We start from the raw sequence: 10,858 nt of genomic DNA, 5'->3' as shown, positions 1-10,858 counted from the left end.
CCCTGAGCCCCTCCTCCCCTGTCCGTGACCAGGGGACCCCTCCCTGAGCCCCTCCTCCCCTGTCCGTGACCAGGGGACCCCTCCCTGAGCCCCTGCTCCCCCGTCCGTGACCAGGGGACCCCCACCCTGAGCCCCTGCCCCCCATCCATGATCAGGGGACCCCGCCCTGAGCCCCTACTCCCCCACAGGCTCTTCCCCAGCTTGAGCATCACCACGGAGCTCACCCACCCTTCCAACATGCGGTTCATGCAGTTCCGTGCTAAGGACAGCTACTCTCTGGCTCTTTCCAAGCTGGAAAAGGTGAGCAGCTGCACCTGACCTCCCCCGTGCCATCTCCTGAGCTGTCAGGGTTCAGAGCCTGGAGGGAATGGGCGGGGCTCTGGGGCTCAGGGGCCACGGGAGGCCGAGGCACCTGCTCTCCTCTGGCCAGAGGGAGTCAGGGTTGGAGACAACTCCCATGTGAGGTTCCTGTGTCCTCCCCAAGGCTTTAGGGGCACTGGTCCCCCTGGTGGCCGGGTCCAGGCCTGGCCGTGCCTGGGTTGAGGCTGCCTGCCGTGTCCGTAAATACCAGCATGGAGGACACCGACTCCCCATTTCCCGCGCCGCAGGCACTGTGCCCAAACCTGAAACATGATGGGTCTCAACCACCTGGCAGGTGCACGCAAAGGACTGGGGGTCAGAGAGGGGAGGCAGTTGTCCGGGTCACACGGTGGAGGGGAGGCAGGGTGGGAATCCACTGTTGGCTCCCCGGGCCTCCAGGAGGGGCATCGGCTAGCGTTGGTGCGGAGCTCTGGGGCACAGGGACCGGCCACCCGGGACACAGGCTCTGGTGAGGTCGTCCCTGCCCAGGCCACTGGCAGCACCCCTCCACAGCAAGGGGCAGGGTGTGTGCTGGGGTGAGGGTAAGACCGGGGAGCAGGTGAGCTGCCGAAGAGGAGGCCCGGGCCTCCTCGGGAGGTTGGGTGCAGCAAGCACTTGCTGTGAGCATCGAGCTCCCGGGCCTGGGCTGCCCGCCTCCTCGGGGAACAGACTGCAGTCTCAGCGGCTGACCGCACAGCTGCCATCCACCCAAGCCAGGCCGGCCCATCAGCCCCAGCCAGAAGGGACAAGCTGCCGCTTCACCCTGAGCGCCGGTGGACGGCGGAAGTGCGTCCCGCCCAGGGCCGGGTCGAGAGGCCTGTGGGGACCCTGGTGCTCCGCTTGCCAGAGGGACAAGTAGAAGCCGGGCAGGTGGCCTCCAGGCCCTTGGAGAAGACAGAGGGGCGCCTGCTCAGCGCAACGGCCAGAGGGACCTCAGGCACCCATCCCGTCCAGGCCCTCCCTGGAATGTGCTGTGCCCGGCACCCGGGGCCAGCCCTCCCGGCCACTCTGAGCCTGTCCCAGCAGCCTGTGGGCTGAGCGTCCATCTCTGGAATGATTGGAGTGCACCGGATTCTGGGTCCAAATGCTGGGGCTGCTGCTCTGGATCTGAGCAGGATTCTCGGGGTCTGGGAATTCAGGTCTGACCCGAGCAGGGGCGGGGGTGACCGGCACGGGGTTCGGCTCCAGGCTGCTGGTCCCGGCCCTCACTGCCGGCTTCCCTCGAGCCCACACAGTCCCTCAGGGGCCTCCCGCACCGCCTGTTCTAGGAGGTGGGCTTCGAGGCGGTCAGCCTGCGCTCCCGCTCTCCCCTCCTGCGGCTGACGTCCCCCATTGACTCCTGTGGTGGCAGGTGCACCCCCTGCCCAGCTCAGGATGGTGGACCCCATCGTGTGGCTCCGTGGTCTGGGCCCTGGCAGAAGGGAGGACGCCAGCATGTGTGAGAAGCAGCCCCGGCTCCTCCAGGCTGATGTGGGCTGAGGCCCTGGGCTGCAGAGACTCGGGCTGACATGGGCGGGTGTCCCCGGGCCGCAGAGACTCGGGCTGATGTGGGCGGGGGGGCCCAGGCCGCAGAGACTCGGGCTGACGTGGGCGGGGGGCCCTGGGCCGCAGAGACTCGGGCTGGCAGAACTACGGGATGCCACCCCCCTCAGAGATGGTTGGAGCTGACGTCGCACCAGCCCCCGTGAGTCCTGGGCCTGGAGGCCACGGAGGCCTTGTCTTCTGACATCCCGACTAGGCTTGGCCTGGAGCCCCCGTGGGTCTCTGCCCCCCAGGTGCGCCCCGATGGCGATGGCCCCCACAGGAGCCGCTGGGCTCGTTTCTTTACAGAATTAATGGCAGTTTATTTTTACGAAAGCGTGCGTGTCTCCTACTTCAAGGAGCACTGGATGAAGAAGGCGGTTTTTAAAAGGGCGACCCAAGTTGCCTTGGCACCTGCTGGTCACAGAGCCGTGTAGAGAGAGGACCCGGCCGGAGAGTGGCCGGGGAAGGTGGGGCCTCGCCGTGTGGACCCCCCACCCCGTTCCGGCCGCTTCTGCCCCGCAGGGCTGCCCGTCCAGTGCGGCCTCCAGCCCCTGCCCCGCCTGCAGGAGGGGCTCATCCACGCCTGTCCCGACCTCGCTGGCCCGCGCGCACGAGCTGGGCCTCCAGTCAGAGCGCTCGCATCCCTCCAGCACCAGCCACAGAACCTGCAGGGCCTCCTGCAGCCTGAGAACGTGGGCCCGTGTTCCAAATGCCGGGGACGTTCTGTTAAACATGCCACAGCACCGCGCCTCCCCGGCCCCTCAGCAGCCTCCCAGGACCCGCTTCCTCCTCGGTTCACGGGAGCCGCTCAGGGGAAGGAAGGCGCCCTTTGCACGGACTTGCGGGTCCCGCCGCGCACCCACGTGATGCGCCCCGAGTCCTGCACACAGACGCGCTCCTGGACTTGGGCCTGCAGGCCACGCGGCATGTGCCGCGTCCGGACACGGCTCGCCTCACGGGCCGGGGCACCACCACCAGAGCCCGCCGCCTGGCTCCGTGCCCCATGCCCACGCCCTGCCACCCTCGGGCAAGAAAGGCCTCCAGGCGGCCCCTGGGTCTTCTGCATACCTTGCCTGCCTTCTGCCTTTGAAGCAAGTCTGGTCCCATGAGAAGGGGGCTTCTCGGCTGTCGGTCACAGCGAACCTTGGGTGCTAAGGATAATGGCCCCGAAGACGTCCAAGTCCGACTCGCCAGGGCCTGGGCAGACTGTGGTGCGCAGTCGAGGGACCTTGTGGACCGGAGAGGGTCCCGCAGGGGCCCAGTGTCCTCACTGGGGACCTGCCAGGCAGGAGGCGTAGGGTCAGAGTTCGGCAGGTGCACTGTGCTGGCTGTGGGGCAGGAGGGAAGGGCCACGAGTGGAGGGACGCGGTCAGCTTCTAGAAACGAAACAGGAAAGGACTGTCCCCTAGAGCTGCCGGGAGCGCGGCCCCCCTGGCGCCTTCATCCCACGCCGTTGGGCCCCGACGTCCAGAGCTGGGCGAGGGTGGATCTGTGTTCCTGAAGCCACGGGAAACCCCCGTGCGAGTCCCTGGAACTCGGTGCTCACGGAGCATCGTGGGCGCCATGGGGGAACAGGGAGGCAGGAACGGCGCACGCCTCTCCACGATTTCTGTGTGTCCCCACGCTCCACCGTCCCGTCCGACTTCACTTAAAAACACAAGCTCAAGGATAAAATCACTGAGATGATTTCGAATTTTAGGATGGCGAGCGCGGCGCATTAAAGCAAGCGTGGGGCCCCATGGGACCGTGCAGGTCCCACGCCCAGCATGGGATGGGGGGCCCCAGATCCCTCTGGGGGGGCGCTAGCTGGTGCTGTGGCCCGAGGTCGGCCGTCTGCGGGGGCACGCACACCCCGCTTGGCCGTGCGCCGCTGTGATGCGAGCACCGCCTGAGTCCCCCTTTCCTGCAGAGGGAACGGGAAAACGGCTCCAACCTGGCCTTCATGTTCCGCCTGCCGTTTGCCGCGGGCCGCGTCTTCAGCATCAGCATGTTGGACACGCTGCTCTACCAGGTCAGCGGGGTCAGGAGGGCAGGGGGTCGAGGGCAGCGGGAGCCCCAGCCTCCTCTCCGCCTCTAGCCGACAAAGCCCAGTTCTGAGCGTCCCTCCCTGGGTCCACCCCGAGTGTCCCCCGTCCTTCTCCTCCCAGAAAGGCGCTGCCCTGGGCTCTGCTCCCGGCAGCCTCTGGTCTCCGATCCCCAGGCCGGACAAGGCTTCCCAGGAGGAGGCTGTGGGCGTGTGAGGGGACCCGGCCTGTCCCCGGGGCGCCCCCGCCTCACTGCGGCCTCCCTCTCTGGCCAGTCCTTCGTGAAGGACTACATGATCTCCATCACCAGGCTGCTGCTGGGCCTCGACACCACGCCAGGCTCCGGCTACCTCTGCGCCGTGAGTGACGGGGCCAGCCGGGCGGGCATGCCGTCGTGGGGCACGCGCGGCCGGCCCCAGCTCAGGGCCGCTGCTCGCTCTAGATGAAAGTCACGGAGGAGGACCTGTGGATCCGCACGTACGGCCGGCTCTTCCAGAAGCTGTGTTCCTCCAGCGCTGAGATCCCCATCGGCATCTACAGGACCGAGTGCCACGTCTTCTCGACCTCTGAGGTTCGGGCCAGGGGGCTCCTGGGGATGGGCTCGCGCACGAGAGCCCGCAGGCTTCCTGCATAATTTGTGCCGCTGCCGTGTTTCAGTCTGGGATCCGGGCCTTTGCTGCCAGGCCCTTCTCGGGTCAGGTTCATGTGCCCCCACACGTGACTGGGTGGCTGGGACCCCCAAGTGGGGCCGGGGAACTCGAGGACGAGGGGCCCTGTGCCGCCAGCGGGAGCCACACTGGGCAGCCTGCCACGCGGGTCCCGAGCCCACGAGGGGCCCAGGCAGTTTCTGGGGCTGGGGGTGGGGGCAGAGGCACCCACAGGCACCCAGGCTGCCCCTGGTTTCCTTTGCAGCCCCACAACCTCAGAGCCCAGGTGAGTGGCCTCGTGAGCCTCACATCGAGCTGTGCTGACGGGTGCAGAGTCCTACCTGCGCTCCCCCACCCCAAGCCTGGGGGGCACGGGGCCCCGGGCAATGGCAGGGTCAGGGAGCGTGTCCCCAGGATGGGTCAGCCGTGGCACAGCTCCAAGACGGCCCCTGGGGAAGCAGGCTCATCCAGCCGCCTGTGCTCTGTCCACATCCCGCTGTGGCCCCCCTCATGGCGGGGGGCCCCCTCCCTGCTGGTCTGGCCCAACCCATGCCCCCAGCCTCTCAGGAGTGCTGCCTAGGCGGAGTCCCCACGAGCCCCCGGGTTCCCGTGCACCCACTGAGCCACTGGCACTCCCCGTCTACCACGCTCCCCGTCCCCACTCTATCCAGTTCTCCAAGATGGGGAAACTGGGGCTCACAGAGGGGTGGCCCTCTGTGGCAAAATCAGGACAGGCAGGGCCCAGGTGGGAGCCATGGGAGCAGGGCCCGAGAGGTGGGGGAACTGCCCTCGTCCACCCAGCAAACGTGGACAGGCCTGGAGGCGGTGTGGGGCTCAGGAGGAAGGCGCTCGTGCCCCTGGGCCCTGGGGTCCCCCAGCAGGAGGCTGGGGCTCCCCCTCCCCTCACCCTCCCGCCCTGGCCAGTCCCAGATCTCGGTGAGCGTGGAGGACTGCCAGGACGCGCAGGAAGCGAGGGGGCCCTGGGGCGTGCGGGCGGGCGGTGGCGCTGGCACCCACGGCCGGCACTCGGTTGGCGGCGACCCAGCCGAGCACCCGCTCCTGCGGCGCAAGAGCAGGCAGTGGGCCCGGAAGCTGAGCCGCAAGGGCCCCAAGGCCGCGGGGAAGGCGGCGGCCGCCGAGTGGGCCAGCCAGCAGCAGCTCAGCCTGCACCAGCGCTCCGAGCGGCAGGAGCTCTCCGAGCTGGTCAAGAACCGCATGAAGCACCTGGGGCTGCCCACCACCGGCTACGGTAAGGGCCCGGGCAGCGCCACCCGCCACCGGGACTGGGACAGACACGCGTTGGCCGTGGTGCCCGGGGCCTCCGCTCTGCCCGCCGCCCCACGAGGCCCGTCGGAGCCCCTCTGGTGCGAGGACACAGGATGCCCCAGAACTGGCCCTGGGGCCCGCAGGGAGGGCTCATCCTCACCGCTCTGGGGCCTCAGTTTCCCCATCTGTAAAACAAGGGACTAGATCCAGCTGACTGAGCCCAGCACGCGGAACTCGCGAGAGCCGTGGCCGTAGGGCGGGCCGGGCCGGGCCGGGCAGGGCAGGGCTCCCCCAAAGCCAAGGGCACAGTCCTCACGTGGGGATGGATTAGCGCCTCTGGGATCAGGCACACGCGGGTGCGCTGTGTTCTCGTGGAGAACAGGAATGTGGCGGGGAGACCCCGTAGCCCCCGGCCCCCCCCCCCCCCCCCGCGGTCTTCCCAGCAGCCAGAGCGTATGGGGCACGTCAGGGGGCAGCTGGGCCCATGGCCACATCGGGCCGCACAGCAGCTCCTGAGGCAGTCACCGCTTCTGCTGCTTTGTGGCCGCACCCCCAGACCCTGGCAGCCCCTTCTCTCTGGGGCTTATTTTGGGGAGAAGTCCATGACCTTGGCCAAGAGCAGAGCCGGAGGAGAGGCGCTCCTTCCCACGCCCACTCTGGAGGTGCTGCTCCTGTCGTGGGCTGGAGGGGAGCGCAGGCTCTCCGCCGCTCCCGTCTGCACCCACACCGCGCCGGGCCGAGCCTCTGGCGGGTATTGGGTCACGTCTCGGGGACTCTGCCTGTGAGTCGGGCTTGGCTGTCCCACCGCGGGCATGGGCTCTCCCCAGCCCGCTTCCTGCGCCCCCCTCCAGGTGGGACCAGAGGCCAGAGTCTGGGGGCCAACCCCGCCCCCACCATGCCGAGCTGCACGGGTCACCTCCGTCCCCCTCCGCGTCCCTGCCCCTCCGAGCAGTGTGCCTCCGGCCCCACGGCCAGGAGCAGCAGATAGGGATTCGGGCCCGCCAGCCCTAGAGCTGGCACCTGTCCCATGTTCCCCTTGACCTCTGCAACCCCCCCGCCCTCCCCAGAGCTTGGCAGAGAAGGAACCCATGTTGCCGCTGACGGGCTTGCTTCCCCGGTGGCTGGCGCCGGCCGCTGCCGGTCCCCGAGTGCACGGCCCCCCGTGTGCGGCTGGCTGCCCCCCGCCCCCCGCCGCTGTGCCGGCCACCGCGCGCTGCTTGCTGACCTCTCTCTCTCTCTGTTTCTGTCTGTCCCTCTTCCTGTGTGTCCCATAGAGGATGTAGCAAATTTAACAGCCAGTGATGTCATGAATCGGGTAAACCTGGGATATTTGCAAGGTAATTCTGCTCCGGCGGACTTCGGCTGCCACACGAGGGGGCATGCCAGCCGTGGCCGCCGGGCCGCCTAGGGCCCACTCCAGCCGGGCAGGCGGACAGAGAGTAGACAGGAGAGGGCCCCCGTGCTCCCAGATCACCCCCATGCACGGCCCTGGACACCCTCGTCCTCTGTGTGTGGAGGACGGGACTGACCCCGGGAAGGCGCCCTGACGGTCACTGCGCCCCGCTCGGGGCTCACCCGGTCCTCCTGCTCCCGTGTGCTCTGAGGGTAAGCCCCGCTGTCCGCGTCTGCCCTGACTGTATGGTGGCTGTCGGCCTGCAGCTGGCCCGAGATGCCAGGGACCCTGATCCCACCCAGCTCCAGGGAAGCATCCAGACGGATGGTTCCGAGCCTGGGTCCCACGCACGTGCACACAAACGGGGGAGCGCAGTGAGGCCTGGGCCGGCGGCTGGGGAATTGGGGTCTGCTCTGTCCTGGGCCTTTGTGAGCCGCCCGAGTCAGGTGGACCTTCAAGAGGGGGATCTCCCTCTCCGGCTGAGACAAAGCCTGTCCATACTCCCCTTTCTCATCCGGGGCTCAGGTTTCTTCCAAGAGGATGCCCCGCAGCCCCCAGATCTGCCCTGAGAGCCCAACCAAATCCAGAGTAGCGTCCAGGCCATGGTCCCTGCTGCCAGGACCCCTTCCTTCCCTGGGAGCTCCTCACGGCCCTAGAGAAAGCTCCACGCTGGCATGCCCAGGCGCCTTGGGGCAGCCCCTTCGTCCAGGGCTGACCCCAGAGGGGACGGTTTTCCTGGGCTGGAAGCCGTCTGGGGCAGTCCCAGGCCCGGGAATGAAAACCTCGGTGGCTCACAGCCCGGGGGTGCTGAGCGGGGCTGGCCCATCGGGGCCCATGGCGGCAAGGCATCAGCCCCTCCTGGGTTCTTAGGCTTTTCCTTAACCTGAAAGTCGGGATGGCATTCCTGGAAGACCCACAGGGCCAGCACGGATCCAAGTCCAGCAGCTTCCAGGAACAGGGTGGCCGCGTTGCCCCCTCCCTGCACCCAGCCGCACCCTTGCTTTCTGCTGAGGCTGAGGGCCCCCCATATGTGGACGTTGGGAAGCACCTGGGGCCGGATGCAAAACCAGAGGAGAGGGAAGCCCGTTAGCCAGGCCCCCGGGGAGGGTATCATCTGGCAGGCAGCCCACTGAGAGCGCAACTGTCCACCTTCACCCCTGCTCGCCACCACCCTTGAGGGAGGTGGCTGAGGCTTGGCTAAGTGCCGGGCTGGGGGGCAGTGAGTGCAGACCCCGGGGCATGGGGTGGGGAGGGGAGTGGAAGCATCTGGTCTACAGGGTCGCTGGAAGGTCTGGGATAGTAGGGGTGCGGGGATGGGGGGCAGGGTAAGGTGACACCTCCCTTGGTCATCTGCCAGGAGAGCCATCATCAGCCCCCTGCCCCCGCCTGCACACGGTGGTCACGGTGAAGCTGACCCGTCCTGGGGAAATCAAGCCCCTCTCAGCCCCTGGCGCTCCAGCTGGGCCCCCACACCTCGCAGCCCACCTCGCAGCCCACCACCCCCAGACGCACAGAGCCAGGTCTGGCTCAGTCCGGTCCTAAGCTCTGCTGGTTTCAGGACCACCCTGGTCGTCCAGCTCAGGGGGAGACACGGGCCCAGGCTGGGGGGGGCGCGCCCAGGAGGTGCCAGCAAGTGAGGATGGGCACCCAGCTCTGGCTGCCCACGGAGGGATGGCCCGTGTGCCCTGGGGGGAACCAGCTGCTGGCTCTGGCCCCAACACCAGCCCCCACTTTCTGTGCCCCAACCCGGCGTGTGTCTCAGCATGGCGCTCCGCTGATACCTGCGGTTGGGGGTCCGCGAGACCCACCTCCCTCTCCACCCGCGGCACCCCTGTACGCGCCACGAGGCCTACCCCGCAGACGCACGCGGGGCCCGGGCCTGGGAGGTGTGCCTCCCTGCACGGCCACCGATTGAGCCCCCCTGCTCGGTGGCTGGCGGCTTCCACCAAAGGGCCCCAACACAGGCTGTGGGAAGAGAGCAAAGAGCCAGGGTCACCAGGAAGCTGTTCCTGGAGCGGACGCAGAGGCTGATGCCAAGAGACGGCCCAAGAGTTTGCGCGTGTCTGCTGGACCCACCCCCCCAGGGCCCAGCCCGTGCCCCCGCCTGCCTCCCAGGAGGCTGCTGTGCCCGACCCGTTGCTGCAGAGGGCACATTCAGCTCCGAACTGCTCGGCCCCCCCCAGCCTCGCTGGCCAACTGGCTGCTTCTCCCGCTTTGCAGAGAATCCCTTCCTCGGGGGCCTGGCTGGTACAGTCCTGCCAAGAGCCAGCGGTGCAGGAAGGAAATGACAGGAGCTGGGGGCTTGGGCCACCAGGGCTAGACCCCTCTGGAGGGCCATCCCCTTGATGGCTGCCCCGGGTCAGGAGGTGCCTTTACACATTGCCACATGGGTAAACTGAGGTCACGAGCCATTCGTGGCTCTGCCAGTGAACGCAGTGGCCGGGGGCATCTGTGATGGGACCAGTGCTTCTCCAGAGAACCCACTCTCCCCCCCGCCACCTGTGTGCCAGAGACTGGGAGGCCCTGTGGGCTCCGAAGGGGCCCCTCCTCTGGGAAGGGGGCGGGGGGCCCTGTGGGCTGACCCCGGGGACCAGGTTTTGAGAAACAGGACATACGTGCAAAGCAGAGAGGTGAACGAGGGGTGAGGGTGGTCGGCCTGGGGGGGGAGGGGCAAGCGGGGGGCTGGGTCAGACGTGTGTGGAAGCGTGCGCGCACACGTGGGTTTGTGCAAGCGGCAGGTGTGCTCGAGGCCACCACGTTGGAGATGCTGGCTGCCCAGGGTGTGGGTGGCCGACCCCTGCCCGTGCCGGGCCCGCAGCAGGTAACCCCGTCAGGCAGGGCCAGCCCCGCGGGCTGCAGACAGGGCGCCTGGAGAGGCTGGGAGGGTCCCGGGGCTCGTCGGGCGCGGCAGAGCGGAGGGGGTGGCGGCGGCTGAGCCGTGACCACCACGGGCCCGTCTCCTTTGCAGACGAGATGAATGACCACCAGAACACGCTCTCCTACGTCCTCATCAACCCCCCACCCGACACGAGGCTGGAGCCCAACGACATCGTGTAAGTCCCGCGTCCCCAGGCAAGCGCCCGCCGCGCCCCCACGCTGCGCACCCGGCGGGCGGAGGGCAGTGCCCAGGGCTCTCCGCCTCCCCCGCAGGTACCTCATCCGCTCCGACCCCCTGGCCCACGTGGCGAGCGGCGCGCACAGCCGGAAGGGCAGCTGCAGCCCCCGGCTGGCTTCCTGCAACCCGGAGACCCGCGACGAGACGCAGCTCTGAGCCCCACGAGGAGCCCGGCCGCCGGGGCTGCGGGCCCCATCCCCACGTCGGCATGCATCGCACTGCATGGAGCGCCGGGACCCTCCCCGCCCCGCCCCGGACGGGAGCCCTCACCCGGGCTGACGAGGGGGGAGCGTGCCCCTGGGCCCCAGGAGAAGCCGGCGGGGAGGCCTTTTTCACCTGTTTTTACAAACTTGTGCAGTCCGCGTCCCCACACAACGTACCGTAACTCGTGATGGGGCCCGGCTGAGCGGAGGGCGGGCCGCGGGGGCACGCGGCTGCACTGCAGGGGGACGCTGGGTGCATGGGGACGGGAGGGAGCTGAGCCCTGCCCCCAGCAGCCGGGCACACTCAGACACACAGCTCACGCGCA

The 10,858-nt window shown here is 68.5% G+C and overlaps 1 protein-coding gene across 1 annotated transcript in view; it reads left to right on the top strand.

Moving 5' to 3' along the window:
* The window catches only part of KCNT1 (potassium sodium-activated channel subfamily T member 1), a 64,158-nt gene extending 53,673 nt beyond the window's left edge, over positions 1 to 10,485 (top strand). Inside the window, exons 29-37 of the mRNA XM_035016562.1 lie at positions 189 to 300; positions 3,794 to 3,895; positions 4,184 to 4,267; positions 4,351 to 4,479; positions 4,821 to 4,841; positions 5,480 to 5,804; positions 7,096 to 7,158; positions 10,183 to 10,267; positions 10,365 to 10,485. Coding sequence (XP_034872453.1) covers positions 189 to 300; positions 3,794 to 3,895; positions 4,184 to 4,267; positions 4,351 to 4,479; positions 4,821 to 4,841; positions 5,480 to 5,804; positions 7,096 to 7,158; positions 10,183 to 10,267; positions 10,365 to 10,485 — 1,042 coding nt within the window. The remainder of the gene's footprint in view (positions 1 to 188; positions 301 to 3,793; positions 3,896 to 4,183; positions 4,268 to 4,350; positions 4,480 to 4,820; positions 4,842 to 5,479; positions 5,805 to 7,095; positions 7,159 to 10,182; positions 10,268 to 10,364) is intronic.
* Positions 10,486 to 10,858: the final 373 nt, after the last annotated feature.

The sequence above is a fragment of the Mirounga leonina genome, unplaced genomic scaffold (assembly GCF_011800145.1).
Source record: "Mirounga leonina isolate KUSES-001 unplaced genomic scaffold, KU_Mleo_1.0 Mir_170, whole genome shotgun sequence".
In the NCBI taxonomy this organism is placed as follows: Eukaryota; Metazoa; Chordata; class Mammalia; order Carnivora; family Phocidae; genus Mirounga; species Mirounga leonina.
Note: the sequence above shows the minus strand (reverse complement) of the source record. Positions and strands in the feature narration are given on the sequence as shown.